General features: G+C 39.9%; 1 protein-coding gene across 1 annotated transcript; it reads right to left on the reverse strand.

Moving 5' to 3' along the window:
- Positions 1-7,976: 7,976 nt before the first annotated feature.
- LOC149003748 (uncharacterized) lies at positions 7,977-15,026 on the reverse strand. Its single transcript, XM_089137803.1, has 6 exons — positions 14,718-15,026; positions 14,569-14,619; positions 10,464-10,515; positions 10,337-10,395; positions 10,092-10,137; positions 7,977-8,824 (listed from the first exon to the last, which is right to left on the reverse strand). The coding sequence occupies exons 1-6, from the start codon at positions 14,841-14,843 to the stop codon at positions 8,682-8,684; spliced, it is 477 nt and encodes a 158-aa protein (XP_088993929.1). The 5' UTR covers positions 14,844-15,026; the 3' UTR covers positions 7,977-8,681.
- Positions 15,027-18,372: the final 3,346 nt, after the last annotated feature.

Below are 18,372 nucleotides of genomic sequence, written 5' to 3' on the forward strand. Positions count from 1 at the left end.
GTGACTCCATAGCTTCATTCCTCGTCTTCTCTTTTCTTTTTTCTTTTTACTTTTTTGGGGTGGGGTGGGTGTTGAGTTTCAAATGAGTTTTGGTTTTTGGGCATTTAGCAGATGTAAGTTTCATGGGTTTTCTTCTAAACATAGGAACACACTAAACATGTACTAATCAGATAGGAGTAAGGTTGTCAAAATTTTGGCAGAGAGCTTAAAGTAGAAGGCATATCTAAACTAAATACACTTCTGCACGCTTGAATATAACATGTTAGGTATTAATGTTTGTTAAAGAAAAAGGTCATTATACCTTGCTTCTGAATACTTGTTATAATTGAGTAACTAGCAGAATGTATACCTCATTACATGGACATAAAGATGCAAAGAAATTGGAGGCTTTTGATGGGTCACTTTCTCTCATTCAAGCAAGCAAGCTTTTTGGTTAATGTGTTTGATCATTGAAAAGAGAAGCTTTTTTAGTGCTGCTTGTATGAATCAAAACTCACACTCATCTTCCCAGGTTTCCAAGTGTTTGACATTGATGAGATACCTTTAGAATAGTATCTGAAAGTTAGGTGTGGGTTAGCGACCTTCACATGAATGTTGTGTTCCCTCAATTACTTCAATCACTGCCAAATGGTCCACATTTTTAACTAAGGATGTGGACATCTGACTCCTTAAAGGTTATTCAATGAAGATATTATGTAAATAACCTTGTAGAGTAACTAGAACCATTCAGTCCCCTTCCCTTTTCTACCAAAAAAGAAAAAGATGAGATTCCAACCCATACATCACCCTTATAAGGACAGCAGTTGATTTGGTTCATTCACAAATTTTACCTTGGTAAGAACTTGAGAAGTCAGTCCCCCCCCCCCCCCTCCCCAACAAAAGAAACCATGGAAAATAGCTTTCTTTTCTTAGAATGCTACATGATCAGTGAAGTGACCTGACACCTCTTTAATGCTGTAGTCGTTGCTCATTGGTACTTGATACAGTAGCCCCCACAGGCCCACATATGGGAAGAGTCGAGAAACTTGTCCATGTATACTACTATGGTCCATACACTTCCTAACAAAAGCTCAGCTCTGAGGTCTTTGTTATAACTGGGTGGTCCAAAACAAGTACTCTGTTATCTCATGTATAGTGTTTATTGTCTTCTATTAGCTCGACTGCAATCTCTCCACTTATACAACCATTCCTGCCTGGACTGTTTTTTGCTTTATATAGTGAACTTATTACACCCTTGATGGGCACTACTGGCCAGTAAGTAATTGATGATGGAAACTGTGATTTGAAGCATCCAAAAGCTAGAGATGCCAAGTTACCAAATGTGTGAATCCAGATTTTAGAGTACAAGCTTAAACTAGAAAAAGAAATCTTACCATATATACAGAATTCTATGTTTAACAACACTATATGTCCCACACTTGTTATTTCTCTTTTCAAGTGGGCAATAATAGATTAGGGAGAGACCCAAGTGTCATGTTGTAGATCTCCCCAGCTGAACCATCCGAGCCAGGTGTCAAGCTGTAGATCAATCTCTCAGTTGAACCTTATTTGATAAGATTATGTTCCATTTACTCTTTTCTTTTTCTTTTTTAAAAACAAATTGAAGCATCATTAGACCTATGGGGTATTTCAGTTTGAACCGTACGCAGCCATGAATATGAAATGGAATTGAGAAACTATTCCAGATCTTTTTGGATCCATTTCTGTTCAAAACAGAAACAACTCGATACATGAATATATTGTCTGTGTCAACTGTCAACTGCAGCAACAGATACGGTTCCACTTACAAGTTACAACAGTATTATTGATGATATTACGACCCTCAGGTACAAGCCATAAACAGTGGAGACACAGCACTTCTGAACCCCATTGAGTAGTTGGCAGCCAGCACTGGAAATTAGAAAATGAATGACATGCAAGTTGCAAGGCTTAAAAAAAGGGCTAGGTCAACCCGAGACATGTACTTCAATCAAAACCAAGACTAATAGACATTTTTCCAGTTGTTTTGAAGAGGGGAGAGAGACGCCAGAAAATGCTCGCAATTACTACATTTTTTTCTTCCCAGTTTTTGTTTTTTCTCTTCAGCTAATCAAGGCTTTGAGATTCATCAATCAATCAATCATAGGGTTTCTTTCAACAAGACATGTCTTCAAATTCCTGGAAAATATAGATTAATTGACACACAACAACCTCCTCTTCTCCTGGGACCCCTTGTTCTTTCGGTCAAAATGTATAATACAACACAAAGCAAGCTTCTGAGAAGTGTTTCTGAAATATATATGTGTAACATGAAGCCACCAACATCACCCATCATAAACAATGAAAATCATGTTAAGGGGGTCAACCCCACATGGTTCACTGCTACATTAATACCAACAGTTCCACTGTTCCAACCAAAACAAGAATAAAAAAAATAAAAAAAAATGAAAGACAAAAGCGCATTCCATCTGTTGGCCTTCACATTACTGTTTGGTGGTGATATAATCACACAATGATCCTCAGATTTTAAGTACTCCCAGATTAACTTGTTGACTCTTCCTTCCATACTAGACATTTTCAAGCAAAGTAGGTTTCCAGACGAAAATTGCCAACAAAAATCTAAAGAAACATAGAAGCAGTAACTACTTTGAGGGGATAACAGAAACTCTTGAGTGTCTAAATAGCTTCAGATTAGAGTAAATAGAGCAGGGAAGAAGCTTCCCGTGACACCGTCCGAAGTCCGGGAAGGGGGGAAGTGAAGTTTTTCATGTAAGATTCCAGAGAGAAAATTATACAAATTCATGTGAAAGAGACAGTACAATAGCAATGTGGGGGAACTTTCCCCATAGAACAACTATAAAACTGATTTGTCCGTTTCACTGCAATTTCTAAGCCCCTAGAAGATTGATGCAAGGCCCTCTTCATACCAGGAGAAATAACCGAAAACCTACAATTCAATTTGTCATCTACTCTCTGAAGACAAAAGATTGATTTAAGTGAGAACTGACAAGTCACTTAGATATGGCTCAATAAACAATTGATGGTATTGCAGTGCCATGAAAATCCGAGTTCAGGAAAATCATACATCAATTACAAGCTACAACAGATTAGCATGTCCCCATTTATAGCAACCTTGGCAGTAGCAGGTTACTACAATTCAGAGGCTCAAACTAACATGCACAGACAAATCCTATAGCTCTTGATTTTGAAACTATATATATCCAGTAATGAACTATGATGGAGATGGCGTATACTGTTACGGTTGGGAAAAGAAAGGAAGAGACAAGAGGGTTTAAGAAAGCAATGCAGAAACAGAGGAGGCCAATTGAGATTTAATTTCATTCATAAGCCTTACACTGTTCATCTCTTTCTTTATATAGTGGGGCAGGACCCAAACATCAAAACCTAAAACAAAGTAACATGGAATATTCTATATAATCATTAGCCAATCATTGAAACGACTTCCCTCTTCTATTCAGCAATAGCGCAAGGAACCGGTCTGACCGGCGAGCGACCACGGTCTCACACCCGACAATCTGAATCGGCAGACCTCCTGCAGTCATTGAACATGGCATCCATCAAGAGAACCTTGTCCCAAGGTCAGCGGGAAGTCACGCGCGGGATGCTAGATCAACCCAAGTAGCGCCCGGGTGGTTTCCCGCCGAATAAGAACTTGAGGAATACGGGGCGCGACTAGTCGCCACGTTGTTGCAATACAGCCACTGGTTTAAACTGGAATGGGCTCTTCGGGAATGGCATTGCAGCATTGAGATCTCCAATACAAGGTTTGAGAAGGGAAACGTGGAAAACGGGGTGAATCTGTGATGATTCAGGAAGGTGTAATTCATATGCCACTTCCCCAACGCGAATTACTGAAAAGGGCCGAAATACCCGAGCCAATTAGGATGCCCTCGGATTGCTACGGACCGTTGTCGATACGGTTGTGGCGAACATAAACGCGATCTCCAACTGGTATGTCTTGTCCACCCTATGTTTATCGGCGGGTTCATCCGATCTTGAGCTTGGTGGAGATGACGCTGAGATGTGAAATGATGTCATCCCGACTCTTTAATTCTTGATCTACGCACAAGCGTTGTACGGAATGAACGAGCAAGAGGGGAGGGGACGCCATACAAGGCCCAAAGGGAGGATGCGATGGGAATGATATCTTGAGGTGCGAACTCAGCCAACACAAATATTTTTCCCACTTGAGGTTCATCCGGAGGCGAAGTACATTTCTAATCCCCTATTAGAACCGCGCACCGGGGGATACGACTCAGGCCAAGTTGGCGCAACAAAAAGATCTCTCCGAAATTGTGATGAATATAGGATCTCGATCACCACAATGGTCGGGAAGTCCGTGGAGGCGATGATTTCTTGAGTGAACAGAGAGCCACCTATAACTGGAATAGTGACTAGGAAGTGCACAAAATGGGCGACGCTCAACGGTCGACGACCACCATGCAGGAGTGGCATTGAAAGGGAACCGACGATAAAACATGGATATATCTTCCACACACGAGGCAGGATGGGTGAAGATCCGGGAGAAGTGTGAAGGATTTCACTCCTGGCAAGTGGGGCATCTTGCCACATAAGCTAACATCGGAGCATATTTTCCAATAAGCGGGCGCAAGCGCTGAAGTCTATAATATCAGAGGCCTCCAGAGAGTTGGAAATCTGAACAATGTTGTTGTAAGGGAGATTCAGCGGGAATAACAATTTTCCACAAAGAAGGACACCGATGCAAGGATAGCGGCGGGGGGGGGCGAATGACATATTGATTGCAATTCTTCCGAAGGGGCGAGTTCATCCAATAGAGTGGGAAAGACTGCGGCGAGGGAGAGAGAGAGACGGGAGTTCCTTGAGAGTGCACGAGCGATGACGGTTTGTAAACAATTTCAAAATCATAACCAAGAAGCTTACCCAACCATCTTGGTGGCGGAATGACTGGGGGGAGTTGGGAGGGCGGGATCCGTCAAAATCGAAACGAGATCCCAACAAATATGCCTCCACGCGCTCGGCTGTGGATAGCGAACACGGGGAGACGGGCGGCGCATTCTTGGCGATAATTCTCCGTAATAGGCGATCGGATGGCCGGGAGAGAACGCGATGCGACAGACGATCGCTCCTGGAAGGGAGCGGAAATCGGGAGGGCGAGGCGCAACTTCTTGAAGACAAGGTGGCATCCTCCGTCCAAGAGAAACTCCCCTTTTAGTAGATCCGTTAAAGGAGATGCAACCGGCTATATCCCTTAATGAATCTGCGATAGTATCTGTGATACCTAAGAAGCCACGCACCTCTCTTGTTGACCGTGGAATGGGCCAAGTGAGGATAGAGTTGATCTTCTCGGGATCCACCTCCAAGCCTTGGGCTGTTATAACATGGCCCAAGTAGGCCACCTTCGGCTTCCAAAAGTACATTTGCTGTGCTTCACAAATAGTCCATGGGCCTTCAACGTGGTAAGAGCTGCCTCTAGATGTGTTAAGTGGGCTGCATGTTTGCTGTAAATTAACACATCATCAAAAAACCAAAATGAATTGCCGCAAATAGGGTTTAAAGACTGAATTCATGAGGGCTTGGAAGGTTGAAGGGGCATTAGTTAGGCCGAAGGCATAACTAAGAACTCATAATGGCCTTCGTGAGTTCTAAAGGCTGTTGGCGATGTCTCTTTCTTGACCCGGATTTGATGGTACCCTTGCAAATCCAGCTTGGTGAAGTAATGGGCCCCGTGTAATTCATCAAATAATTCTTCAATAGTTGGAATGGGAAAACGATCACGAATGGTGATAGCATTTAGGGCCCGATAATCGCGCAAAAGCCAAGTTCCGTCCTTTTCTTGACTAACAACACGGGAGAAGAAAAAGGGGGGCATGCGTATGGTGCCACTGCAACATCTCACTCACTTGCCGTTCAATCTCGTCCTTCTGAAAATAGGGGTAGCGATACGGTCGCACATTAACCGGTTGGGAACCCGTTTGAAGGTGGATTTCATGATCATGGGCTCGGTTTGGAGGCAGCCCACGGGCTCGTTGAATACCTCTTCATATTGCTCCAACAGGAGCTTAAGTTCTGGTTATCACTTGCTGCTTGGGCCCGGGTCGTTTGCTCCATAGATAGCATGTAAAAGCCCACGAAATCATGAGTTCCCAAGAGATGCCTCATCCCTTGATATTGAAGCTGATCGGGTGGTCGTGGTTTGTCTCCCTTTATAGAAATCAATTGACCTTGATCATAGAATTCCAAACTAAGGTGTCGTAATTAAACATCACGTTCCGAAGCGGGCCAGCCATTGCGCCCCTAGGACCCAGTCCGCACCAAACAGAGGCAAAATTAGGGCGTCCATGCTAAGTTGATGCCCTTGGATATTCAGAGGCGCGTACCAATCCTCACACCAGGCGACCCGTACCCACTCCACAGGGAATCCTAATCGAGTGCCGTTCGACTCGCAAGAAACTATGTGTACTACCCCCATCGATCAAGACTTGAATTGCTGACCCTGAAAACGAATCGTGGGGGTAAGCGGCCGGTCATCGAGTGCGGGAAATTCGGCAAGTTCGCAGCCGAAGTGGTGCGCTCGGGATTACGGAGATGGTCTCGAGGTGCCGGTGTGGTCCCGGATCATCATATTCTAACAACAGCAATTGTTTGATTACATCGATGACCCGGAATGAATCGCTCTCACGGTGAAACAGAGCCCCTCTCTCCTCACTTGCATCTCGGCGCGTCAATCTCAACGGCGGTGATCGATGAGGGGCTGGTTTTGATTCCACAGAGGACGATGGTGTGGGTAGCAGGGGTGGTGGATATGGGAATGATGCGCAAGGCGGACCTCGAGTTTCGTAGTTTGGATTCTTGCAAACGAGCTAATCCGTGGTAGTCATGCGGTAGGTCGGAGTGCTCGAACTTCATGTTGTATTTCGAATCAGGCACGATATAAAGCAACTCATAAGAAAGGATTGGGGCAAATCAAAAATCGGTTAGCCAAATTTTCAAACCGTGTTGGTACTGCAACCGAGGAAGTTGTGTTAACGGCGAGAGCAGCTCTAGGATCATCGAACTCGGATGGCCCAAAACGAAACTCCAAAGCTCGGGTGAAGGCGGTCCAAGTGGTGAACGATGCACCATGGACCAACGAGGCGGCGCCTCCAGTGAAATGAGGCTACGGAAGCGAGTTTGAAGTGGCATGGTATTGAAAAATCGTCGGCCCGGAATATCCATCCCGGGCACGGAAAGTCGAGCGCAACACGAGTGTATGGCTCCGGGGGGGGAAGGGGACCCGGGACAAGGTAGGAATGGAAGCAGGGGTTAAGGGAACGATCGGGAATATGGTGGTGGAGCGGGGGACAGGCTGGGGTAGGGTGGACGAGGTGGTGCAACTGGGGCATCTCTATCCGACCATCCAGGGGATCCGAACGACCAGCCGAGTGTACGATGGTCTCAAGTGTGGCGCCGAAGCCGCTACCGAGTGAGTTAAAGTTGCTCCGAGCTGCAGAATCGCGCTCAACTTTGATGGTTCATCTATCTCAGAGCGAGTTCCTCCGCCAATCCGGCAGGTCGGACCAAATGTTACGGTTGGGAAAAGAAAGGAAGAGACAAGAGGGTTAAGAAAGCAAGCAGAAACAGAGGAGGCCAATGAGATTAATTTCATTCATAAGCCTACACGTTCATCTCTTCTATATAGGGGGCAGACCCAAACATCAAAACCTAAAACAAAGTATCATGGAATATTCTATATAATCATTAGCCAATCATTGAAACGACTTTCCTCTTCTATTCAGCAATAGTCAGCAAGGTAACTCGGTTTCTTGACCCGGCGAGCTGACCTACGGTTCTCACTACCCTGATCAATTCTTGAATCGGCTAGACTCTCCTTCGCAGTTTCATTTGTAACATATACAGGGCGTTATTGAATAATTTTTCTTTTCCTCTTTTCTTTGATGGACAATCAAAGAACGACCGACTCATTCCCAACATTGGATTCCAATTTCCAGTGTACAGCACCGTTACCTACTCCTTTTTAAAACTGGACCGGTAGCATTATGTACATGCGTTTCATCAACCAACTTTTATTGATGTCTCCTTCAATATTTCAACTTTACAATCAACCTGTCGGCTCTACAACTTGCATTGGTGGCACCATTGAACTGGAACTTCTACGTCACTTGCTCTGCTACCTATAATAACTTTCATGGTCCATCAACTTTGCAATAAAGATACTGATCAGTGAATGTACGTTGTCTTTCAATTATATCCTCTCAGAAAGGAAAATCTATGGGCATTTTAGTGTCTCATTGAGATAATACTGTTTGGCCGTGCATGATTTAAGGAAATATTAAAACTTGGAGACATGACAAGAGAAGAGATTGAGATTTCATACAGTAGCCAAATAGAACCAATGGTTTATTCCTCGTATAATAGACCAAGTCACAAAATACAAAAGACCAAATTTTTCCATTGGTCTGTGTCATAACAGCTCAAGGTGTAATTATAATATATTCAAAGGGAACCTTATAGAGAATTTGCAAAACACTAAGATATTGCAACAAAGAACCTGATCAAGAAGATGCAAGTTTACTTTACAGTGATTCACAGCTTCAACATTTAACTTCATTTTTCGACATCCTGAACTCAAATCAGAATTATGAGATTGTTCACAAACTGAAAGCTATAGGCTGATTGGACTTGAGTGAACCTACAATGAATCACCTTGACCTATGATTTGGATTGCAAGCAATGTGTGTCTCTTCAATATACCTGGTAAGGTGAGATATAGCATAATGTGAGGCACTTGAGGATGCATAATAAGATGTCACCGAGAGCTGCGCAAATTTCGGAACTGCATAGCCTGTAACAAATACCAAAATTTTCCTCATTTCAATTAAATCCGCTCAGAAATGGAGTTTCTCATAAAAGTGATCCAGATATGTACCATTCAACTCATATAATTGTCAAACAAACCATAAACCACACTTCATCAAGAATAAATTTGCCAACATTTCCTTTTCTTGGGTCTTTGACTCCGTGCTTGTACCCAAAAAAAGGGGCTCCCCCAACAGGATCAATATACTTTTGTAGCATAATCCTCAACAGTCAACGCCCAGGGATGTGAGGAAAAGTAAAGGATGACTTTACTGAACAATAAACAAAATCTAATATAGAGTTGATTCGCAATGGGGATTAAAGTAGTTGTCCTTTTAGTTTGGATAACAAAGTTCAGCCAAGTAGGTGGTTAACAGTGGTACAGTACAAGAACTTGGGTCTAGAAAAGGAACCAAATTAGAAGGGCAGCATGGAGATAAACTTTTTTCCAATCAGATGAAGGGAAAGCAAAATCATGTTCAATAACAGTACAAGACAAAGGATCAGCATAGTTACAGTTAAGAACAGGGAATTTCAAGGTGTGGCTCACAACATATTGGCGAATGGCAAAACCGACAGAGATCTAGTTCCAGGATTTGTTACAGGAATGTCCAAAATCCAATAATACCTGTCCCATACTCTTCCCTCCATTCTAATTAAGGTAACTACCAGAGCTAGAGGGCCTAAAATGACCATAGGTGAAGTTGTGAGGAAAGACATGCATAGTCTAATTCTTGCACCAAATACAACCTCCAATAGAACCTACTGGAGGGTAAGAATCCATGTAGCAGACACCATTTACCTGAGACTCTACTGACATGATGGGCTGTGCTTCTTTCCCCTTACTTTCATTTTTATGTTATTCTTCATTTCTCATTTGTAATTTTCCATTTTTCCATTTCCTTTCCTCTTCTTCTCCTCCTTCATAGCACAACTTATTGAAGTAACATCATATGTAAAAGAAACGTAGGTTGCACACAAAAAATGAAACAATCAATACAGGACTTCCTCTAATAGAAGCGTAAATAAGCTAAGCATGTGCAGCATTGTGATCAAGCAGCTCACAGAATTACAAGAAATATTATAAGAAGGGACTATTGTAGAATAAGCTAAATTAGCTGTGAAACTCCATAAAGACTTCATGTACCTACTACATAGTTATTAATTCAAACGACACTAAAGAGGTTAATACCCCAGGATAAAATTTTAGAAGGAAAGAATCTGGACAATCCTATAGTTGAAAAATGACATACCTCCAAATGCAGCACTAGCACCTGAAAACAATATCAGTGGAGGAAGCTGTTGACAAAGAAGACAATATTAGTCCAACAGTAAAGAAAAAAAAAGTATATACGGAAAGACAATAAAAAAGACTGAAAACGCTTGCAGAAGCATATACATGGAATGTCACACAAAGAAATCATAAGGCTGCATTTATTATATTTTCAAAAGGAATATAAAGATGCTGGGAGATGTTAGGAATTCAAGAGACTGATACCCCAATAAGAAAAGGAAGCCACTTAGGCCCCTTCACATGTTTCTGGACAAATGGAATTCCTGCAAAGAACAAGTTCCATGAGAATAGACATTTGCAGAAAAGAGTTGTCAAAAGCCATTAATTATACCTGTATTGAAACCATGGACTGCACTAAGCATTGCCCCAGCACCTGTGCCAGCCTATTCAGTGGATAGTTCAAATAGTCAATAACACGATAGCAGCAATCCACTCAGAAGCAATAACTCTTTAAGAATGTTTAAGTGACATACTGTTAGAAAGATTGCTAGCAGCAATTCCAGTGGGTACATGCATGACACTGAAATGCCCAAAGTATAGGCCCCATGTACAAAATTATACTGACCCAACGATACCAAAAGCCCATGATTTCGAAAGGACTGTAACACCTACTCAATTATTGAGCAAAATCTACAAAAGTTCAGTAACACAGGGAGAAAGATTTTCACACTTAATCCAAATTATGGGTATTAAACTGTAAATCATGAGTAGTCTAGAGTCTACTCTGTAATTTAGTAGGTGTTACATTTACATCAATTAAATGTTACCGTTCCCAAGGAATTTGAATTTCTTCATCCTATACTATAGTTGGTTGTTAATGGATACTGTTTCAAGTTATAGTGTCCAGAAGAGCATGTGATACAGTTGTAGACATGTAGAAAATATTATCATGTCTAAAGTAATAGAAGCTAGGCAAAGACCTATGCCAAGATGACGTCCCAAGATCAGTATGGAACTGCTTAGTTATCTGTGGTTTATCATATCAGATGAATGAACGAGAAGTACTATGGTTCCAGTTTACAAAAATAACAATGACTATCAAAGCAGCAGTAACAACAGAGGACACAAACTAATGAGTCAAAAGATAAAACTTTGGGAGAAAGTTAATGATGCAGTGCACCACTTAAGATGAAGTTCCAAGATGGTTAAGTTTTAATTCACATTCCGGATTTAATTAAACCCATCAAGCCAACCAATCGTGGTTCAACCTCCAGCCCAGTTGATCAAACCTAGTTGGGAGAATTACCAACTATTGGGCAGCTGCCAATCTGAAGATCATCTGCAGAACATTTTTCAGAATAGGCGAACATCGAATAGCTGTATTTTGATCCATAATCCAGCACATTTTAGGAAGTATTTATGTCTTGCATGGGTTTTTTTCTTCTAGACTAGCAAAGTTATGTGATAGGTAGTTTATATTTTTGAGATTCCTTTTTTTTTTTTTTTTTTTTAGATTGCTAGTAGAATTATATTTTATATCTAGAAGTCTTGTCTTAGGTCTACTATAAATACGATTATGTGGCTGAGCAGAGAAGTGGGTGAGAATGAATAAAAGAATAGTGGTTGAAGCTGTGAGAGGGAGTGTTGGAAAGCCTACTAGAAGAAGAGAGCAGCTGGGCAGGAACCGCATTATAGGGGAGGGGGTGAAAGATGGTCATATGAACATTCAATGCCATTGTACCTCAGCGGTAGTTATAAAAAAAACTCTAATTCTGTCACCGAGAATGCTCAACAAATTTGGCACATATAAAAAACAAATTAAGTATCCTATTGAAATCTAAAGAAAAAATGTCATTAAAACCTACTTCCTAAATACTTCCTATAATGTGGACTAGTGAAAGTATAAACAAGATAAAATCTCCCATTGACTTTTCGTTGGTTCAAGGTTGAGTTCGCACTAGCTGCTGTTACCCAGCTAAGACAAGAAAATATTATTACACATTATTACAAAGAAAAAATCTGGTTTTATACCAGGAATATTCACAAAAAAAGCTATTAGTTAACTTAGGGGACTCAAAGAAATGATTAGAGATTGCAAGGACTTTCATTTCTTTATTGACCTAAAGAAAGCTTAAGATAGAACCTCTACAGAGTTAATTTGTCAACTGCTACAGAAGAGAAGTGTTTCAAGTAAATGCACACACATACATACACACGCTAGCTTTCTTCAATATGCTAGGGACCAAGTGCTTGCCCTCTCTTATTTGAGTGGGGGGCATTAGCACACGCAGTAGTTTGATTGCTGTTGATCATAGACCACCCAACAAAGGTTTAAAGTTGGGGCTTTCTTCGTGCTGCCTTGAATCTGTTAGGGACCACCCTGTTGTTTTCTCACATATAAATATAGGTTTGATCAAAATCAATGCCGATGGCACTTGCATCACAATGGCTAATGGGGATTGCAAGGCAGGGTTCAGAGGTGTGGGCAAAGATAATCAAGGGAGAATGGTGTCTTGTTTTGGTGAAGATTGTGGCAATCGACCAGTCTTATGTGCAGAAGCTCTTGCAATTAGAAGAGCAATGATCTGGGCAATGGACTTACACCTGAATAAAATCACTATCAGAAGTGAAATGCAGCAGTAATTCATCTACTCCAAACATCGCAGAAGAAAAGATTCCATTGGAAGATTAGACATATATTACAAGACATAAAGCTTATGGCTGCTGCCTTTGAAGATCTTACCTTTCAACATGTTCTCAGAGAGGCCAATGATGTAGCTGATCATTTAGCCTCTTTTGCAGCTATTCAGCAACAATCACTGTACTCATAATCTCCCCCCCTTTTTTTTGTGTTGGCCTCTTTTAATACATAATTTAGGTTGTACAAGAGAATTCAAGTTAAATGAATCTCCTTCCACAACCTCCCCCCCCCCCCTCTTAAATAAAAAAATAAAAAATAAAAAAAACAGAGACAGTGTCTACCACACCTTGGTTATGTTAATTGCTGATGACACTGTTTTTGTGGACACTTCCATCATGACCCTCAGTCCCCACAATGGTGGGAGCCTCGTGCAATAGGTAAGCCCTTTTTATACTGTTTTGGCAAATAAAACAAAAGCCAAGATCAATGTCCAGTTGGAGTTATAGAGATAACTTTGGGACCAAATCAAGATAAATAGAACTAAGAGAAAGTATCTGGTATGTTTTGTTCATACAGCACGTTAAATAATGAGGTGGTAAAGACTGAAGAGATAGATTCCAAAAAAGAAAGATCATTTTAGGTATTTGGGCCCAATCATTAATAAAGAAGGTGATATAGGGGTTAAATTTCACTGAAATATAAATAGAGTGACGCAGTGGATAGATGCGGTTGGAGTGTTGTGTGATCAACATATTCCATTAAAATTAAAACAAAAAATTTATAGGATAAGGGAAGTGATGTAAGATAGATTGAAGGAATTAGAAAAGCAAGAGGCAAACCTAAGATAATCTTAAGAGAAGTGGTGAGAAAAGATATGCATAACTTAGGCCTTGGATCTAGCATCGCATCAAATAGAGCTGATTGGAGATCCCATTTAGTCGGGACAAGGCTTGTTCTTCCTCTTTTGTAGTCATACGATCGGGATAATTTATGTGTGGAATGTAGGGTAGTTAAGAAGCATTATGTAGAATAATATACCAAAGACAAGATGTTGAGATGCAGAAGAGGTAAAACTAGGAAGGATAAAGTAAGTTACAATCATGCTAGAGCTGCTTTGGGGTACCTCCAGTACATGAGAAGCTATCAAAAACCAGATGAGTGGAATAGTCAAATTCAACAAAGGTCTTTGGATGTTCTAGTACCGGAAAGTGTTTTTGATTTGGAATGAAGGACCTAAAAGAGCCAGGGTGCAGAATCATAGGGGAAATGGAAAGGAAACATATGCAAAGATTTAGCATTGCATCAAGTATGACCTAAAGTAGAGCTAGTTGGAGCTTGGAGGGCAAGGATCCATGTAGCCCAATCCATTGTGTTGGGAACACACTGATCTGTAACTGAAAATAGTCGAGTTTTGGGTTGATCCTGAGCGCTAGTTCCGTTAACTTGTGATCTTAATTGTCTATCCCTTCTTGACTCCATTACATGGAAGGCTGAGTTATTAATGTAGTGTAGCTTTAACATAAAACCAGCAAATCAGTTTCCCACATTTATTTTTCCTGTACTCAGCGCAAAAAGAACATCAGAAAATTTCTTTTCCTTGATCAGTATCGCAGGATTACTGTCCAATGGTTTAAAAATCGTAGCTGCCTATTGTAGTTGTAAGGCCAAGTTAACAGCACACTTAAGTTTGGGAAATGGACACAAGTTGGTTTGTATTGTGCCGCAGCACAAAGAGGCTCTATCTATCCTCGAAGTAAGGCACACATAATTCTATAGCGGTGTTTAATAATTAACTAAAACGAAAATATCAATAAACATAACGTTCAGCAACGCAAACTGAGAATCGAGAACATACCACAGCAGTCGCATCGTGTAAAACCGAAGTGATACTCCACTCTCCTTTTTCCTGCCTCAACGCGAATTAAGATTCAGAACAAGTGCTCTAAGAAGAATTTCATCGGACAATTAGGATGCAGGTGGTTCAATAATGAGATCAAAGATTACCAGTTCAGGACTCAAGAGGGAAAGACAACGAGGGCAGCGAGCGGATCCGAGGCCAGGGTTTATGGTGGGATCATGGTATAGATTACCAGACCTGAGCTTCTGCTCGTATACCTCTCTTGTCCCCATCGCACAAATTTTCTCTGGTACGACGCGCTTGGATCAAGTAACGAGCGTCCTCACACGACAACCAAAACTTACAGTACGTTACCGTCCGTTCACCGTAGACATTAGAGACTCTCTTTTGAAGGGGAACCGACGAGCAAATTCGGTTCTTTCTGGTAATGTGCAGTGTGAAATTTTACTTGATTGATCCGATTAGGTTTCGAATTAAAAAAGCAATCTGTTTACTTATTTTTTTTTCAGGAAAAAAAAAAAAAAAATAGTAAAGCGGTTAAACGTCCAGAGTCTCCCACGGAGGTCCTACACATTTTTTTTCTTTTTCTCTTCCGAATAACATTTCTTCAAATATAATAGAAAGTTTCTGTATAAAATAAATAAAGTACTTTTTTTTTTTTTTTTTAAGGGGAATAGGAAAAGCAAATTGTTTTACCATAAGGCCTTGTAAATCAATTTTAGGTCACTAGGTAATTTTTATTTGAATATCTAATGTAAATTATTTTTAATTTAAAATATAATGATATTTTTTTTGGTTGAAAAATAAAATGACATTTTACATTTACCTCTCCTTCTCTTTGATAGTAAAAAAAATTAATTAAAGATTGACTTTTTTTGTCCAAAATATATTTTTAATCACTGCCTTAATTGACAACTCCATTCTGTATGCTATTCTTTAATATGTTGCAAGTGGGATATGGATAAATTTGGGCTCCAATTCGTTTAAGATACTTTTGACATTAGCCCTAGCATGTTCAAGGCAGAGCCACCCCCAAGGGCTTAGAGAGCATTGGCCCCTTTTTTTTTTTTTAATTTATTCTCACATTCCTAATTCTTTGGATAATTTTCCTTTATTCTTTTTCTCGCGTAAAAATATCAATACTTGACCCTTCTAATTTTTTGAAATTTTCTCCTTTTCCCCTTCTTCATTTTAAAATTTTTTCTTTAACCTTCTTTTTACCATGTATGAAATATCAGTAATTGACATCCTTAAAATATCAGTAATTGACATTCTTAATGCTAAATCATGGTTCTGCCCAAGGTTTAAAGTATTGGTATCGAGTATCGTATCGGTAAGCTGAATTTAAGAGACGTATCGTCCTGTATCGAGTATTGTATCGCTCAGACTAATGTATTTTAGTGTAATTCAATAGAGAGACGTATCGAGATGTATCGTATCGGTTTGGTCAAATATGGATACGTATCGGCTAGTATCGTATGGTATCGTGGGATACTTTAAACCTTGGTTCTGCCCTTGAACATGTTATATTAGAGATGAACCGAGTGATAATACAAGAAGATTTCAGTTTAAAATTTTTGACATGTCTTAATGTTACATAGTGTTGTTTTCTTTTTAAGGAAAAAAATCTAAAAAGATTCACTCAATAAAAGTTTTTAAAAATTTTCTTACTCAAAATAGATTATATTTTTGAAAATAATTACCCAATCCCAAATTTTTGTGAGAATTTTTTTAACAAAATAGATTATATTTTTTAAACTAATTACCCAATCCCAAATTTTGTGAGAATTTTTTAAAAAAATTTCTTATTCAAAATAAATTATATTTTTGAAAATAATTACCAATTTTCAAATTTTTGTGAGAATTTTCTCCACCTAACTAATATTCTACCATAAACTATCCAAATTATCCTCAAGTTTTTTATATAAGAACTTGAAAGAAGCTCTTAAGACTTGAAAGTAATTTAGATAGATCATGCTATAACATTAGTTGGATTGGAAAATTTTAACACAAAATTTAAAATTTGATAATTATTTTCAAAAATAATATTTATTTATGTAAATATTTTAAAATAATATCTTATTAAATAAATTTTGAAAAAATTACATGATTTACCATTATTAGGTTTAAGCTTACAAAACTAACCATTCATTGTCAAAGATCGCTTGCAACTCAAGCCAGAAATTACCACTAGAAGTGCACACAACCCTTTTCAGAAGTCACAGCCTTCCATCGTTTATCCTCCATCCTCCCCCAAGTTTCATCTTTCTTTTACCTACTTCTATGATCTATCTCTTGCAGCTTGGATTAAGGAAAAAGGGTACAAACCATTGATTCAATCATCAAATGGTTTATCAAAAAAAAAAAAAAAAAAAAAAAATCAACTGGGAATATCAGTCTATGGCTCCTACTGAGGGGTTTTTTTTTTTTAAATTTTTTATTTAATATTTTATGTGCTATTTTGTGTGTATGTGTGTGCAGGGAAACGCTGAAATCCATTTGATAATTTGTTTCTTCAATGAAAAATAGAAACAATACAACTATACAAGCTCGGGTTCATTTGATAATCTGTTAATCTTTGATTCCGTTTCATTTGATAATTGATGCGGTTCCTATTTTCTTTTGTAGCAAAACCCACTTATGTTTCATCTTGATCAAGATCTCAACATTTATGGCCAAACCATCGCACAAGAAAGCGACCCTTTCTTGTAAAAATATCCGCAACTGCGTTTATTCTTCTTGAAACATAACTAAAAGAACAAGAACAATACTACACATTCATTTATGGAAGATCTGGAAAGCCCAGAATGATAGAGCTTTTAATAGAAGGTCGTGGAACCCATATGAAGTGGGTCAAGAGGCATGGAAGTTGGCGCAAGAGTATGTTCAAGCATGACTGGGCCCTCCCCAAACTATCAAAATGGATAGTAGACTCACAGGTTTGGATAAATGGAAACCCCCTCCGAATAGAGCATACAAGATCAACACTGATGCAACTTTCAACAAAGAAGTAGGCACTGCAAGTTTGGGATGCATAATCAGGAACCATCAAGGAAGGCCAATTGTAGTAGTTTCTGAGCCCAACTCAGCTACATCTGCACTTATGGCAGAAGCAAAGGCGCTCAGGATGACTGTTCTTTACACTCTTGGGCTGCGTTTGTTTGCTGGAATAAAGGTGGGGTGGGAAAAAAGGGGTGGGAAAATTCTTGAAAAATGTGTAAATTTCTTACTTTTCCTTTAAATCCTAAAATGGTAGAGTGTTTGGTTGCTTGGGGTGGGAAAGTGGGAAACAAGGTTCCTTGAATCAAGGAACCTTGTCTGCTGATGTGGCAGTTCAACTTTCCCACCCCATGCTATTTTAAAACCCCACATATTTGGTGGGATTTTGTGGGAAAGTTGGGAAAAGTAAAAAAGTGGGACCCACCTGATCACTTTTCCACAAAACCCTTTCCTTTCCTTTTCTTCTCCCTCACCCCACTACATGTGGGACCCACATGTTTTTTTTTCCCACCCCTTTTTTCCCACCCCACCTTTGCAAACAAAGGCAGCCTTGGGGAAGGAATTGACATTGGTTACTTTGAATCTGATTGTAAAGAGCTCATTAGTTTAGTGAATGGCTCTGCTCCCCCTCCTCTTGATGTTGCCCCCATCATCCAGGATATCTTAGATGTGGGACATAGGCTTGAAAAGTGTTTTTTTAAACATATTTCTAGACGGATCAATGAGACCGCTGATCTCCTAGCTTGGAGGGCTAAGTCGGTGACTGTCCCGACTCTTTGGCCCATTTCCTCTCCTTGGGTG

Source organism: Hakea prostrata, chromosome 10 (genome assembly GCF_041222555.1).
Source record: "Hakea prostrata isolate BN-2017 chromosome 10, UWA_Hpros_2, whole genome shotgun sequence".
Lineage (NCBI taxonomy): Eukaryota > Viridiplantae > Streptophyta > Magnoliopsida > Proteales > Proteaceae > Hakea > Hakea prostrata.

Coding starts and splice junctions, on each gene's coding strand:
- LOC149003748 (XM_089137803.1), bottom strand. CDS start 14,843: ATGGGGACAAGAGAGGTATACGAGCAGAAGCTCAGGTCTGGTAATCTA. Junction 14,620..14,717: donor CCCTCTTGAGTCCTGAACTG/GTAATCTTTGAT, acceptor GCGTTGAGGCAG/GAAAAAGGAGAGTGGAGTAT. Junction 10,516..14,568: donor TACACGATGCGACTGCTGTG/GTATGTTCTCGA, acceptor TCCACTGAATAG/GCTGGCACAGGTGCTGGGGC.